Source organism: Vanacampus margaritifer, chromosome 4 (genome assembly GCF_051991255.1).
Source record: "Vanacampus margaritifer isolate UIUO_Vmar chromosome 4, RoL_Vmar_1.0, whole genome shotgun sequence".
Classification (NCBI taxonomy): Eukaryota; Metazoa; Chordata; class Actinopteri; order Syngnathiformes; family Syngnathidae; genus Vanacampus; species Vanacampus margaritifer.
In genome coordinates, this window is record NC_135435.1 from 4374600 (window position 1) to 4390191 (window position 15592).

At 39.9% G+C, this 15592-nt stretch overlaps 1 protein-coding gene across 6 annotated transcripts in view; it reads left to right on the plus strand.

The window, feature by feature from the left end:
• LOC144050774 (SH3 and multiple ankyrin repeat domains protein 2-like) overlaps positions 1 to 15592 on the plus strand; it is a 280805-nt gene that overhangs the window by 244664 nt on the left and 20549 nt on the right. For 2 of the 6 annotated variants that reach the window (XM_077564354.1, XM_077564358.1), the window contains 7 exons: positions 2 to 137; positions 2276 to 2356; positions 6518 to 6541; positions 7596 to 7634; positions 8196 to 8308; positions 9729 to 9834; positions 10552 to 13048. In XM_077564354.1, coding sequence (XP_077420480.1) covers positions 2 to 137; positions 2276 to 2356; positions 6518 to 6541; positions 7596 to 7634; positions 8196 to 8308; positions 9729 to 9834; positions 10552 to 13048 — 2996 coding nt within the window. Of the gene's footprint in view, position 1; positions 138 to 2275; positions 2357 to 2474; positions 2484 to 6517; positions 6542 to 7595; positions 7635 to 8195; positions 8309 to 9728; positions 9835 to 10551; positions 13049 to 14500; positions 14578 to 15592 lie in introns of all 6 variants that reach the window. The other 4 variants (XM_077564353.1, XM_077564357.1, XM_077564355.1 and 1 more) reach the window with 4 other exon arrangements.

The following is a 15592-nucleotide window of genomic DNA, read 5'->3' on the forward strand; positions in this document are numbered from 1 at the left end:
GGTGAATCAGGAGAATGTGGTGAAGGTGGGCCACAGACAGGTGGTCAACATGATCCGTCAGGGTGGGAACCGCCTCTTGATCAAAGTGGTGACAGTGAGCCGGAATCTGGACCCTGAGGACACAGCACGGAAAAAAGGTATTTTAAAGAATGATTAAAAAAGAATTAAAACAGAAAAAAATATGTTTTTGTCACATCAAGGCATGGGCTGGTATTAGATTCTGTAGGTATTATTGGTGCACAGAAGTCACGGTTTGGATCACGGTTTGAGTCACGTATCAAATCGTTTTTCGGATCAGCAAAACAAAAGAAGATAAATAGTACTTTGTCTTCATTTATTTTTTTAAAACACTTTTTCACCATTAAATTAAAATATATATATAAATTCAAAATGTCTAATATAGTCCTTTAGGATTCAGGAACACAACTTTAAGTGCCACCAACCTGCAGTTTGTGAAAAATCTTTTTTTCATTGTTCTTATTCTACCTGATAAACTATCTACACAGTAAATTTCGTCGAGTAAATTTTACACTAAAAAAGACTATATTCGGTCCTAAACAGAGTAAACTTTACACTTAGAAGAGAGTAAGATATTTTTAAAAAAAATCTAATCACTCAAGGGTTGAGGAATAGTCACAGTACCATCAGGTTCGGAGATGGCCAATCTACCCGCTGAGCCATGCCAGCCTCCTGTGTCAGTATATCGCTGGTGTCAGGTCAAATCCTTGTACCGCTGTGACCATCTTTAATCTTGTTTTGAGACACCAGCAATATCTTAACCCCTTCAGACCCACATTTTTTCTGCTGGGAAATTTTTAGTTTTATAAACTAATTTTAACTGATTTTGAATCTTTTCCCACATAAGAACAACATGGAGAAAAAATGTGGGGTTGTCTTATGTTTTTATTTTTTATAGTGAACGCCAGAATAATATAGCTGTAACATGTTGTAAACTTACCAAGCTTATATATAAAAATTTTAACATGAACATCATCATTCAAATTAACTAGCGATTGTGATTGGTTAGCTAGGATCCAATCAGGAACCAGAAGTGTTGACATCATCCAAATTATGTTTTTATTTGTTTAGACACGTGACTATGTCATGTCCACTGCAATCATCTATGGGTCCGAAGGGGTTACCAAACATTAACTGTGCCATAAAGTGGCTATATCCCATGCTGAACGTTGTGGGATTGTTCCTCAACCCTTGAGTAATAAAAAAAAAAAAAAGAAGATATTTTACTCTCTTCCAAGTGTAAAAGTTACTCTGTTTAGAGTGGGACCGAACATAGTCTTTTTTTTTTGTCGAATAAAACTGACTCTATGAAATTTACTGTCCACTGTCCATTTGTTTAAGAAAGGCATTGAGCTTAGTGTTGACTATCCAGTTTGTTTATCCCCATTAGTTTAACCAAAATGTAGTTATAATTAACAGTTTGCTATGTAACTTGTATTTTTATGATTTAACTTTTGCTCCTTGTCTAAATAAACTTATAAAACTTCAATATGATGAGTAAATCCCTTAATATCCTAGTGAAGACTGTATTCCACAAGGGACACAAGGAATGGATTAGATTCAAAGTCATCTCTCCATCATCAGTTTTTTTTTTTAGTATGTGCTGAACACAGGCAATAATGTTATTTGGTTACCGTACTTGAGATGTTTACATGGCCCAAAGAAAGAATCATTCATTTTGATGACGCTATGACATTTTTTACTATTGCATTCAAAAGTCAGCCAGTATGCTGTTTGAGCTATATGCAATATAGTTGACAATAATGAGTTAGAGAGCAGTTAACCAAAGTATTTTGTGTGTGTGTGTGTGTGTGTGTGTGTGTGTGTGTGTGTGTGTGTGTGTGTGTGCGTGCGTGCGTGCGTGCGTGCGTGCGTGCGTGCGTGCGTGCGTGCGTGCGTGCGTGCGTGCGTTCGTGTGTGTAGCAAATGCACTTTTCTTCCTTATAAAACATTTGTAAGGCTGTTTCTGGAGTATTTTAGACTCTGCATTATTTATATGCATTTTTACTTCCTCACTGTCTGCTTCTTTTTTTTATGCCAATGCCTTACAGGCACTTGTAAGAAAGTCTTATGGCAGATCTGTATCTTGCAAATAATGCTAATCAGTTGACCTCATCTGAGAACATAAGACAATAAATAGAATTGATTCTGTGAATGAAATGTCATTGAGTGAACAACTATTGTCGAATATTCTGTGCTGGCCTCTGTTATCTTAATAACTTGACTGGTACTTGTGTTAACTATGTCTGACCCTCAGCTCCTCCACCACCAAAAAGAGCTCCCACTACTGCCCTGTCCATGCGCTCCAAGTCAATGACGTCCGAATTAGAGGAACTCGGTAAGAGCTTGCTGGATTTCATTTGACTCCAGGTGGTCAGTGTTTGGGAAGTTATTGTCTAACAAGTCCTCTCTTTTTGCTTGTGCCTTTATCATATTCTAATTGACTGAATAAGTAGTGGATAAAGGTAAGCACCTTACGCTGCACAACATTTCGCTGCCGATTTTGCCCAGCTTGTTTCTTCGCCAGCTTGCAGCAGCCAAATGACTTTTAGTTGGCGATGATGCTGTTCAAGTTTCCGTCTGAGTTGGCCGCTCCTTCCTCATTTCCTGTCCACTCATACCATATTGCATGAAAGCCGCTGTCGCTATAACAAACCATTACATTAATAAACAAAATGTCATTAGTATGATATGAATGTCTTTATTTGTCTGTCACTTAGTTTGTATTATCTGTGTTGATGAGCATCACCTCAGAGTAGTCTTATCTTTGCATTAATTTGCCATGTTGCCAAGACGTATACAAGCGGATAATGAGAAAGTACGGAATGAAGGAGATAAGAAAAGGAAGGATAAAAAGGCATAATGAAAGTAGCATGAGAAAAAGGCTGAAGATAAAGAAACGAATGTATCCAGTTACTAGGTGATGAGCAGAAATAGAGCCAAACAAATGCAATAAATAAAAAATAATTTGACCTGAAAATAACAGCCTCGAAATATTGATAGTACATATTGGCACACTGTATAATATAATTATAGTGTCAGGAAGGATTCTAAATTAACTTTTTTACATCACCAGTCCTTGTGGCTGGTAACTCTCTAAAGTTACCAACCATAATGAATTTCCAACAGGCATTTTTCTTTTAAACTTTAGCTCTGCTATTATAATCTACCTTCCTCACACTACCTCAGTTTGTTTATCGCACTTGTTGCACTCTAGACTGTAGCATGAAATACCAGCATTCGCACAGCCAATGACCATAATTAATGTCACTATTGTAGCATTATGGCACAGTATTTATTGGAAATGTGGGAGTCACTGTCGGGTATTGTTTGAATTCCAGTTCAGATTATGGTTTTTCGATTTGATTCCACTTCCACTAATGATTATCAATTTTGATTCTTAAAAAAAAGAAAAAAGAAAGGGAGTTAAGCAATGTTATTTATATTTATTTTATTTATTTATGTTTTAATGAAATTAATTTAATGTATGAACGTCTCTGTTTTCAATTTTTTTGTAATTTAATGAACTCTTAACTATTTGTGAACTTGAGTTTCTCAAAGGGCTTAACCAGTATAATAATATCAAACCTATTAACTCATTCACTCGCAGCCATTTTCACTGAAGCAACCCCCTTCGCTCCCGACTGTTTTACTGGATTTTGACTGATTTTACAATGTCCACCGAATATTGTGTTATATTGCTATAAAAACATGGAACCGACCAAAATAAAGATTAGAGTCTCTTCTTATCATCAGTAAATAAAAGTATATTTGTATCTGTATCTGTTGCTATGTTTCATCATTATTCACAATCCTGGTGAATACACTGGGAAAAAGAGCTTGTTGCAACATGGCCCTTGCTGATCCTGCTGGCTGTTATTATTATTATTATTTTTTAAATAACTACCATTGCTTTAAGCCACTTATTCATGTCAGAAGCTGCATCAAAGCTATCTGTATGCTTTTGCATGAAAAAAAAGTGTAAATACGTTTTGGGGAGTGAAGGACAAAGTATTAAAAAAAAGTTTTTACACGTTTTTGGGTTCGAATGAGTTAACTTGATTTCAAGAAAAGACAATGATGAAAAGACAATGATGTCGCAGGTACTTAAACCATGTTATTGATGGGCTACCCTAGTGTTGACAAACACAAAGTTACATTTGAGGGGCACGTAGGAAATGCATACCTAAACCAAGCAGTATATGCCGTATATACTGTATGTATGTATGTATGTATATGCTGCCTATGTTATGAGCTAAATATTTGCATGGACATTGGCATTTGTGTGTTGATCCACTCCTTAGTTTAACTTGTTTGCTCAATTTCGGCATTATAGACACACTTACCCGATTGGTCTACAGCGCGGTCGATGTGTCTTTTGATATTTATGATGTGTTGTTGCACTAAGCAAAAGACTGTCTGTCTGTGTGGAGGAGAAGTTCAGCAAACTTTCAGGAACACTTTTTAAACACGATGGGTAACTGCCTCCACTGAGGGATTCTGGTGGGCGCTGCAGCTGGGGAGATCCGTGGAAGGGCCCGGCCCAGATGTGATCGACCTGCCAGATCATATCGGGGTCGCCTAACGAACACCTCACGCTACAGGATTGGCTAGAAATTATCCAATTGACGACAAACATTGGAAAGAAAATATTAAATATGTAATTTAAATAATAAAATGTACCAACTGAAATTGTAAAAACGTGAATAAATCTACGAATATAAAAGCAAGATATATTGAATAAATGATCAGATAGATTGAATAAATAATAAATACACAAATTTAATTGCCTGAGATGTGATAAATATTGTCAGTTTAGATTACTAATGTGGTCCTATTATCATTAAGACTATTTTTGTGATGTATTGTGATTTGTGAACTACTAAAAAGGAAACCAAACTGAAGTGAACACGTCCGAATCGTGCATTTCGTTAGTGCTGCTGTCCAGACGTCATCGGCAAGCTCGACGGGGCTTCAATCTTTTTATTCCTTAAATCTTCAAGTATCCTTAGGTTTATTTACGTTTCGAGAATTTCAGTCCAATTGTTATTTAAATGACATCTTTAATATTTTCTTTCCAACGTTTTGACGTCAACCCGATTTTTTTTTTTTTCACATAACTTTATTGAACAATTGTAAACAAATAATCTCCAGCCAATCCTGTAGCGTGACGCCATCAGTAAGCCACTCCAATACAATCTGGCAGCCCGATCACATCTGGTACCGACACCGGCACGATAGCCTTATGCATCACCAGCCAAAGTGGCTGGTAAGTTTTTATCACCCCCCGCCAAAATGAATTTGAACACATTTGGCGGGTGTTAATTTAGAACCCTGGTGGAAGGCAAATACTGTACTTGTCACCTTAGTAATAAACAAGCCACAAATTTGCCGATAGTCATACAGTAATGCCAGGCACAGACTACACAAATTTGTTGTTAAATTGTTTACAGCACGTGCCCCAGTATTAATGAGTTATGCCCCAGTTCTGAATGACCATTGGGCTTGCCGGTACAGCTGGAGTGGGGAAGGAATAAAATAAAAGTTTTTTAAAAATTGTTGCGCAGTTGTTAATATGTTGCAGTAGCTACCCCACAGTGTTTCCCTCCCTTGATTAATTTGCGACCTGGTCACGCTCCCTTCGCCTCTGCTTCTCCACTTCCCCGCTCGTTGGGTGTCTAGCGGCGCTGGCAATTGGTCCCGACTCCCTACCATCTTAAATTGGTCTATATCCACCACACAACTGGAAAAAGTCATTGCAATGACACTGTGGCCATCGGAAAGCCAAAACACTATTAAAACACTCATTTGTGGCCCCTAATATTATATAATATTCAGCTCCAAAAATATATATATCATGTTCCCTGGGGACCAGAGACCTGAAATGCATTTTTGCCTGCATTTGTGTGCTTTTATATGCTAAATGAGTCAGGCAAATGCTCAAAATCAATGTGTCAATCTGTTATTAAATTATTTCTCTTAGCAGCTCATGATTTACTGTACACTGGCAGAACTGTTACTTGGATCCATAATTACTAATTGCAGTATTTTGCCCTGTGTCAAAAGTGAGCAAAGAGCATGGAAAGGAGTGACGGGTGAATAAATAAATGGCGAGCGGATGAATTTGACTTCCATAGAAAAATGCTGACTGAAGATAAATGTGGTCAGCATGTTTTTCTTTCCTGCGCTGCTGATTTTACATGTTGATGTTCCAGTTACTTAACAGAACTGTTTAGTAGCTGTGGTAAGTGTACTGCATACTGTATGTATTATAGCTAGCTGGGTAAAAAAAAAAAAATATATATATATATATATATATATATATATATATATATATATATATTTGATTTCATTAGAATGACTAAAAAGTTTACTGGTGTATCACAGGAACTCACTTTTAAATATGATTAGCAAACAAATTGATGAAATATGTTTTCCAAAGAAATGGGGCCTGTCTTGTACTCGCAAGACTCAACAATGTTTTCTGTCACCCCTTAAGCCACTCTAAGGAAAAAGAAAGGTGGTAAGTTATCATAGGCATGCTAACATTATATATTTACTTTATTTTCTCCACCTTTCTGAACTAACACTCATATTTTTTGTAATTGTGACTTTAGCTTCAGTCAAATGAAATAATGTCACTCCTGTAGCATAATGTTTTTGATTTACTGCGTTTTTTGATACTGTTGTTGTCTTTCTCAGCCACTGCATGATTTGATGTTGTAACTTAAAAGTTTGTTGTCCATTGGGTCTTTTTTTGTTTTAAGTAGATATTGCACTGTTGGTAGTCCACCAAAAATTGTTTCTTGAATCTTTTATGCAGGATGACGCACAATCTTCTTTTGTAACACTAACATCAGAAAACACATACAAATAAAACAAGTCATACATACGAGGTGACAAATCCAGGTCTAGAAAGTAAACATCCTGTGACATTTTGGCTTTAACCCCTGATGCTAGGTAGCTAGCTAGCACCTGGGGCTAAAGCCAAACTGTGGCAGGCTTTTTACTTTCTGGACCTGGATTTGCCACCTCTGCTTGAAGTCAATGTTTATCAATAAGGTCAGACCTACAAAAAAAAATCTGCTGTCATTTCTTTTTCTTCATGAGTGTGTTTCTTATTTCCCCCTGTGTCACTGCAGGCTTTTGTTGTTTGTGTATTTGTGAGTGACTACAGTGCATGTGTATATGTGTTTGCGTAAGGAGAGAGACAGGCTTATTCCAAGAAATGTTTCAGTCAGAGATAGATTACCAGGGCAACCGTGTTACACGTTTTGTGATGTGATGGAGCTGCAATCCAATTAGAAGGCAGCTTCCAAAGAAAGGGAATGTTTATCTTCTTGAGTGTGTGTGTGTGTGTGTGTGTGTGTGTGTGTGTGTGTGTGTGTGTGTGTGTGTGTGTGTGTGTGTGTGTGTGTGCGTGCGTGCGTGCGTGCGTGCGTGCGTGCGTGCGTGTGTGTGTGTGTACGTGTAACTGTGCTGACTATTGTAAAGGAGTTAAGGTCATTGATGCTCCTTTCCTCCACTTTCCTTTCCTCTTAACATCCCTCCTCCCCATTCCTCTCCTCTGTGTGTAGATGCGCAGAAGAAGAGGATTGTTTTCCGAGTCACCCTAAGTAATCACACCCCGTAATGCATGGAAGCTTTCTACATACTATAGAAAAACAGTCAGGGAGGTGATGTGAGGCTAGATTAGGGCTAGCATGTAGCTTCTATCAGCATAACATAAGGTGGGCTCTATCTAATGGCATCATCGCAGAGGGGAGTTCAGTCTAGACAAGCATGCCGTTGACATTTTTTACCTGTTGCAGATTCAATAAAAAAAAAAAAGTGAGACCTGACAGAAAGCTCCCGGCATACTTGACAGACGAACAATTAATTCCTCATTTGGTCTTGACTGAGGAACAACCCTAATACTTGAATGATGCTATTGTGTTGGCTGCGTTTGCACGGCTTCCAAGGCTTGAAACACCCAAAACATTCCATCTGAGCCCACTTGCTCCCCCTGTTTTACGTCTTAGTGTTTTCTGTTGCAGTTTCATCCGCAACTGAGCGTGGAGGAAAGGATCTTGTGAAGGATTAGCTTGCATTTAGCTCATGAGATCCTTATTGAAGCTTTGCAAACTGAAAACCGATCTTTTTTGTTCATGAAATTATGATTTATTTATTTTTTCCAGATAAAGTTGATGAGATGACGCACGCCCAGAAGGCATTGCCAGTTGATATGAAGATCGCAACAATCAAGCCACGGCCATCCAGTCGCTGCTTGATTACACCCACTGAATTAAATGTAAGAATAACAACTCAATTGTATATTTTTTTAATTATTCAATTCTAACAGGTACAATTCTAGAAAAGTATGTTGATGAGGTCTAGGTAGGTCAGACTTTTTTTCTTTTCTTTTTTTCGGATTTGGCCACGGACAAAGATGACTTGGTTATAGCTAAATTTAAGCAATTTGTGTTTCTTGATTAACTAAATCAGCAAAAATTATTGGATATATGGATGGATATATATTTTGACAACCGGATTTAACCTCCTTTTTTCCTTTTGCTGTTTTCTTGTAAGCACGACTTTTAGCCTTTTACCCTTAGCTTGCTTCCTTGAACTACTGTTTCTCTTCTCACTGCTTACCTGCCTTACCTAAATAACCAATTTGAGTGATTAATCATGTCATGCGGGAGGAGTAACAATGCACGAGAGTGGTTTGCATATTTTGTGTGTATTTACTGTTTATCTTCTGCAAATACGTTAAGTAATAATAATAATAACAATGTGTTTGGTAGGGGTGTTAAAAAAATAGATTTGGCAATCTATAGGGATATTACAGTATTTTCTAAATTTTAGTTTTAAAAAAATCGCAATAATTGACTTATCGATTCGTATCAAGATTAATCGGTATCAAATCGAATCGTAACCTATGAATCGTGATACAGATCGAATCGCAGGGTACTAGGCAATTCACACCTCTAGTTTTTGGGTTCTTGTAGAAGGTTGTCTAGCTCTGGATCTGGGCCGCAATCTCTTATTGAAGACCTCATGGGACTTGTTAAAGAGTATTGGTCCCAGTGGATGACTGAGCGTCTACTATAGCTAAACAACTTATTGTTTGTCTATTTTTTTTTTAATTTGCTGCATTGTTAGTTAAAATATTCGTCCAAAATGAAATAGATATTATGACATCATCAATGACTATGTTTACATGCTGTCAATATTTGAAACTCTGCTTGTGTATATTTAGTGGGTTGTATAACAGGCGCATGGACCTATACGCACGTGTGTGTGTGTGTGTGTGTGTGTGTGTGTGTGTGTGTGTGTGTGTGCGTGTGTGTGTGTGTGTGTGTGTGTGTGTGTGTGTGTGTGTGTGTGTGTGTGTGTGTGTGTGTGCACTTTGTGGCATTTTCACCATCGAGACAGAAAATAACGTGAAAAAAATCAATAAATTCAAATTAGGCTCACAAAGATAGAGGCAACGTAAGATGGCTGCCGCGCATAAAAGTAGTTCCTGTACTGTAGACAAGGTTCCTTGCGAATACAGCATGCGCAGAACACAAATGAATGTTCCGTTTAATGGAGGTACAGTACCCCACACATTTATATGACCAAGTATATTCGGGTTAGAAAAGGGGGTAACCCCGGGGTCTATTTTGGGTTTGGGGTAAATGAAAAATGCTTGTTTCCCCTGTTATTAACCATATTCTCATTTGCAGTCCATGTACCATGACCGCCAGGGAGTAGCAGTGGTTCCACCCACTGTGCCAGGGGCCTTTCTGGGGCTACCAGAGAAGGGCCTGCTTCGGAAGCAAAAGTCCATAGGTATGAAAACATTTGAATGTGTATGTAATATGTAAGGCTGGTGACTGGCAACCTGAAAAGTTGCAGTAAATTGTGCCGTTATGCAGTATCATTGTAGTATATTAATGCTTTGAGAACATGCTGTGTGTGCTCAAATGTTATTAAAGCTAATTATAGAGGAATTACAAAAGTCAGCAAAGTGAACACTCTTCATTGATAAAACTGGAGGCCATTTAGCTGAAAAATCATGAACAGTGTTGTGTCACTGTGCTTCATTGCAACAACAACTCAAATTAATAACACTATTCCTCTGACAGCAAAATTCACGGCCATTTTCTGACATAATGTTCTTTGGTCTTCTAAATTTGATCCTTTAAAACTGACATATGAAACAGAGCATCTCTTGCAAACATTTGTCAATAAAAGCAAATGTTTGTTTGTCAATACTGTGGTTGACCTTTCGTATTGATTAGATAGCTAGAAAGGTTATTATTGTCCGCTTTTTCTTTGCAAATTGAAATCATTTTGAGTAAATGTATCACACACACACACTAATTTGATATTCTGTGATTGTACCGTCAAGTGTAAGAAAAAAGACTCACTAAATTATTTAAGGACATGTAATAATAAAAATATAGAACCACATTTAAATTGTTGGGTAATGTATTCATTGTAACATTTAGTTTAAAAAATATATATCATAAATCTATATTTTCTTTCTGCTCACTTTTTTTTAAGGCACAACAGAGGACGAAAAACAGGGCTTCCTTACGCCTCCTCTACTTAAGTTCTCCCGCAGCCTCTCCATGCCAGATACATCAGAGGATATTCCTCCTCCCCCAGCCATTTCACCCCCATCACCACCTGCCTACAACTCGCCTGCTAGCTCAACACCCAAGAGTTACGGTACATCAAGACCTAGCTTCACCCAGAACTCACCTAACGCAGTGACGACTATTAGTAGAACCACAGATGTTGGTACATTGAGGAGGGGCTATCACAGACAGAGTTCAGAGCATTTTGAGAGCATGCGCAATCGAGGGCGCACGCCGGTGCCCGAAAACCCTTACTCCGAGGTAGGCAATAAAAATTTGTATGTGCCAGCGAAACCAGCCCGAAGGAAGGGCATGCTAGTAAAGCAGTCAAATGTCGAGGACAGTCCAGAAAAAACATGTCATATGCCAGCAAGCCCCTCGGGCCCAGTTTCCATGCCTACTACACCTGTTGAGCGAACATGCTCTTCCATCCCCATTCCTACCATCATTGTCAAGGAACCATCCACAAGCAGCAGTGGGAAAAGCAGCCAGGGAAGCAGTATGGAGATTGAGCCCACCACTCCAGAACATCCATCTCTAATGCCAACTGTTGGTGGAAGTGGCGGTCTGCGTCCTGAAGACCCAATGTCTCTCGGCAACCCATTTGCGGCAGCTATTGCTGGTGCGGTGCGAGACCGTGAGAAAAGGCTTGAGGCAAAAAAGCATTCTATTGTTTTTCAGTCAATAGATATGGGGGATGATGACTTAATTGGTCCTGCCCCAACACCTCGCCTACGGCAGTCAAAGTCCATCGATGAAGGCATGTTTGGTAGTGACGAGCGACTTAGAAGGATGATGGCGCCACCTGTGCATCTCGGACCTCCTGTCGGGGGAGGCAGTGGAAACATGACAGATTTCAACACCCCAGAGCCCACAGTTGTTCGGGAGCCTCTAAACACTAAAACAGGACAGTGTCCCAACCTCGACAGCCCTGTTAGTCTCCCAGCCACTCCGCCAAAGAGCCACTACAGGGCCAATGGGACTTACCTTCATCCTGTCACTGGCAAACCCTTGGACCCTAATTCTCCTCTTGCTTTGGCTCTCGCGGCTCGTGATCGAGCAATGAAGGAGCAACAAAATCATCATCAAAATCAACAACAAAATCCTTCTCAGGTTTCGCAAACTCCCAAACACGAAGCTCAGTCCCTCCCCCTCCAGCCAAGCCACAAACCAGACCTCAACCAGCCACTCTTTATTGACACCAAGCTGCGATCTGGGATTGAGACGAGTTTTGCAGCAATCTCCTCAGCAACCATGGGCCGTCCGGGGCGGCGGGGCTTGCGGAGGCAGATGACGGAGCAGAAATACGAGACTGACGCGGCCCGAGAGGTGCGACAACATCAGGCAGTTGAGGAGAGGAAAAGTGCACCGGCAGATGTGGCTGACACTCCGAAGTCAGCTGGGCTGTTAATGGTTCACACCAGCACAGAGGCAAGCAACAAGTTAAATAACCAAGAGTTGGAAGGGCAGGACAGCAACAGGCCATCTGAGCTGAAAGACCCCAATCAACCTGATCTTCGCAGTGGCCCAACATTGTCTATTAATCCCCAGTCCTCCTCAACACGAAGACGTAGCATTCCATTAGGGGAATCCTTGGATGAACCTGTGAAGCTACCCTTCCGTATTCCCCCTCCTCCTCTGGCATCAGTTGACATTGATGAGGATTTTGACTTCACAGAGCCACTCCCACCTCCCCTAGAGTTTGCAAACAGCATTGACATCCCCGATGACCAGGCCAGTGCCATTGCACAGATGCTTCAGCAACAGAGAAGGAATGGGGGGCCTCTGTTACCACCGTACAACGTCCATGCCCCTCCACTTGTCACGGATCCACACAAACGGGTAACGAACAGTATTCCGCCTTCATACCCTCCTCCCCCGCCAGACCCAGAGTCAGGGATCGGTGACTCTGGTATCGAAGAGGTAGACAGCCGCAGCAGTGGAGATCCTCAGCACATGGAGACCACCAGCACCGTGTCCAGCATCTCCACCCTTTCGTCAGAGGGAGGCTTCTGTGACACCACTCTGGAGAGCCTCTATGCTACTGCAGATGGGCATTCCTTCCTGGTGGATAGACCCCCTGTACCGCCCAAACCCAAAGGAAAATCAGTCATCAACAGAACTTCACTTTACCATGATGCTCTCATTGAAGAGCCACCAGAATCGTATGGCTCACCGCCTCAGGCTCTTCCTGCTCATACTTCATCTTCTGAACCTCCCAGAACGCCCACTCAAAGGACATCAAAGCTGTGGGGTGATCAACCCCCTGAGCTTCATAGCCCTCCATCTACACCAGACACCAAGAACACAGTTATCACAGAGTTGAGCTCCATTCTGCAACACATGAATCGCGATAGGCCACCCAAGTCGGGAGAAAGCCTCGACTCCCCCACAGAAAACCAAGGGACCTTTGGAACAAGGTATATATAATGACACACTTCTTTTTTAACTGTTGACTTATTGCTGGCTGAACATATTTCTCATTTAGTCCTTTGTTAAGACAGTTTTTGCGCTAATAGTGTTATAAATATATTATCTCAGAAATATATTAAGGCTGAGATTGGGGTACATTATTTGGCCATGCAAGACGAGACAGTACCACCTTTCATTTGTTTGTGTTAGCAATTTCAGATTGTGAGGTCTTTCAGGTTGTTTTTGGTTTGTGACCTGTGGATATTAGTACGATAAATGTATTTTTATGTCAGAATTGCACCCACCACATCACACTTTGCTTTTTTACATCTTATGCTTAACTCTTTGTAGTAGCTTTTTGCTGTCGAGGTTGGGACACTGTACTGTTGCTTTAATAAGAGACAGAATCCAATTTATGTTTGAGTGTTTGGCCTGAATTAACAGCACAGTAGGAGAACAAAGGCATATTTTTACACTTGAGGAATATCATTGATAATCAGGGAGAGATTAAAAATGTATGTGGTGTAACGGGATTTGCTGCCAGCTTTCTAGCAGTCCAATTTATCAATTTTAAATGAATATCTTGTGTTGAGGGCTTTGTGTATAATAATGGAAATTAAAAGTCTGATGTAATGAAATGTCCTCAGATCAGACTGTGTGGTTTGTCCTGTAGTAGAGGTTATAAAATGTTTGTGAAATAAATCAAGCATGTTGTTCCTGTCAAAGATTTTGAGAGAATTCTTCATACTGCTTGGTGGCAGTTTGGAGGCTTCATTTTCAGATAGGGATTTTATTTTTTGTTTTCTAGAGTTAAGAGGGATTCTTTGCCTTTGGTGTCATTATTTGATTTGGCTTATCTGATTTTGGTTGTGCTTGCATTGTGCAATTGCCTCAACAATAAATCAAAGTTATCTCTTTTTTTTTCTGACTTTTGGCCAATGTTCAATTTCACGATTTTTTGTGTGTGCGAAAATGACAAGTGTCAAATATGACTTGTTACTTGATGATATGATGTTTCACGAGGGACAGAATCCGTCAGAATCCAGTTTATAAAACCCAAAGAAGGTGGACAATGGTTTTGTTGAAGCAGTACCTGAACTACATCAGCTCATGTTTTTTTAACCTCACATCTCTGAATGGGGGGTGGGAATAAAAAGCAAAATAAATAATTCAATGGTGGCATGCATTTTGCATGGACAGTCAGTCCATTGCTCATCAGAGAGGTGTAGAAAGCACTGGAAAATGTTTGATTGCTTCGGGCATTTCTTTTTTTCTGTTTTATTAGATCAAAATGGTTAAATCCATTTTTGATAATTACAGTGAGATGCCCAGCAGCTGCTCAAATCCTGCCTTGCAGCACTGTCCTCACACTTCATGCCACATGCTATCATGTTATCCTCATTTCCATCACGTGTGCTTGGTCTGTTGACCTTATACTTTGTACTCATTTCATTTTACAGCTCATCTCCATTTCCTCCAGTCTCCCGTAATTCCTTCATCTCTTCTTTCTTCATGTTCCCCCAGTCCACCCTCACAGGTAGGGTCCATTGTCTGTTTTCGTGCCATACTCGGCTCTCCGCTTGCGTATTCACTTTTGTCACCGTCATATTCATGGGACATTTTCTCATGATGATGAAATGATGATGTCCATATGGTACCCAGCCATAGTCTAGATAAGATTCCGTAGACTACAAAGGTGTCAATATGTTCGGAAGACAGGAATATTATCAGAGACAAAAAGAATGGGGTGGTGTTTAGCTCACTGGTAGAGCACCCGCCTCATAAGTTGATGCTAGTCCTCAGACGAGGCAACAAAAATAACATGGCTCAAGTTTGTTGAAGATTTTTATTATTTCTGTTTAATGCTTGCAAATGGATCTGTTATAGTTATAGTTTAAATTAAGCAGTTGATACTACAACACATTAGCCCCTTTTCCCAGTGTCATTAGACCACTTCCCTTTTTGTCTCTTCCTCGATCTGTGTTCACTTCTGCTGCCTGTATTTAATCATGTAATAAGACATTATGAGGTAACAAATCTTATATGTCTCTCTCTAATTGTCTGGCATTCAGATTATTGATCAACCGCTAGGCTCCTCTTTATTCCTGTCAAAGTGTCTTGGAATAAGGTAGTGAACTCTTGCATCTAATGCTGAATCGGAATCAAACACAAATCAACATATCAAATTCCACTCAGTGGGTTTAAATCACAGACTAACAATGCCACTTACTTGCTTTAGCAAGAGGTGAAACTGGCAGCCTTCTTGTGTTGCCACTCCCAAAGCATGCCTAACTTGAATGAATGCATTGATTCCTCTGTGGCGTTTTCTCATTATTTTCTGTCTCCACGCCGAAAATGCCATCGCGTGTACCATACGGTTGTACCAATAAGTCTGGGAGAAGCGCTACATGCACATTTCATCAATAAAAATGCAATTATACATTTTGTCTTACAAGGTATACTGTATATCCGAATGCTTGTCAAAGTTTAGTCTGCATCATGTAGTCAGAACCATCAACAATGACGTGAAAGCAAAGCCCATCAAGAAAAAA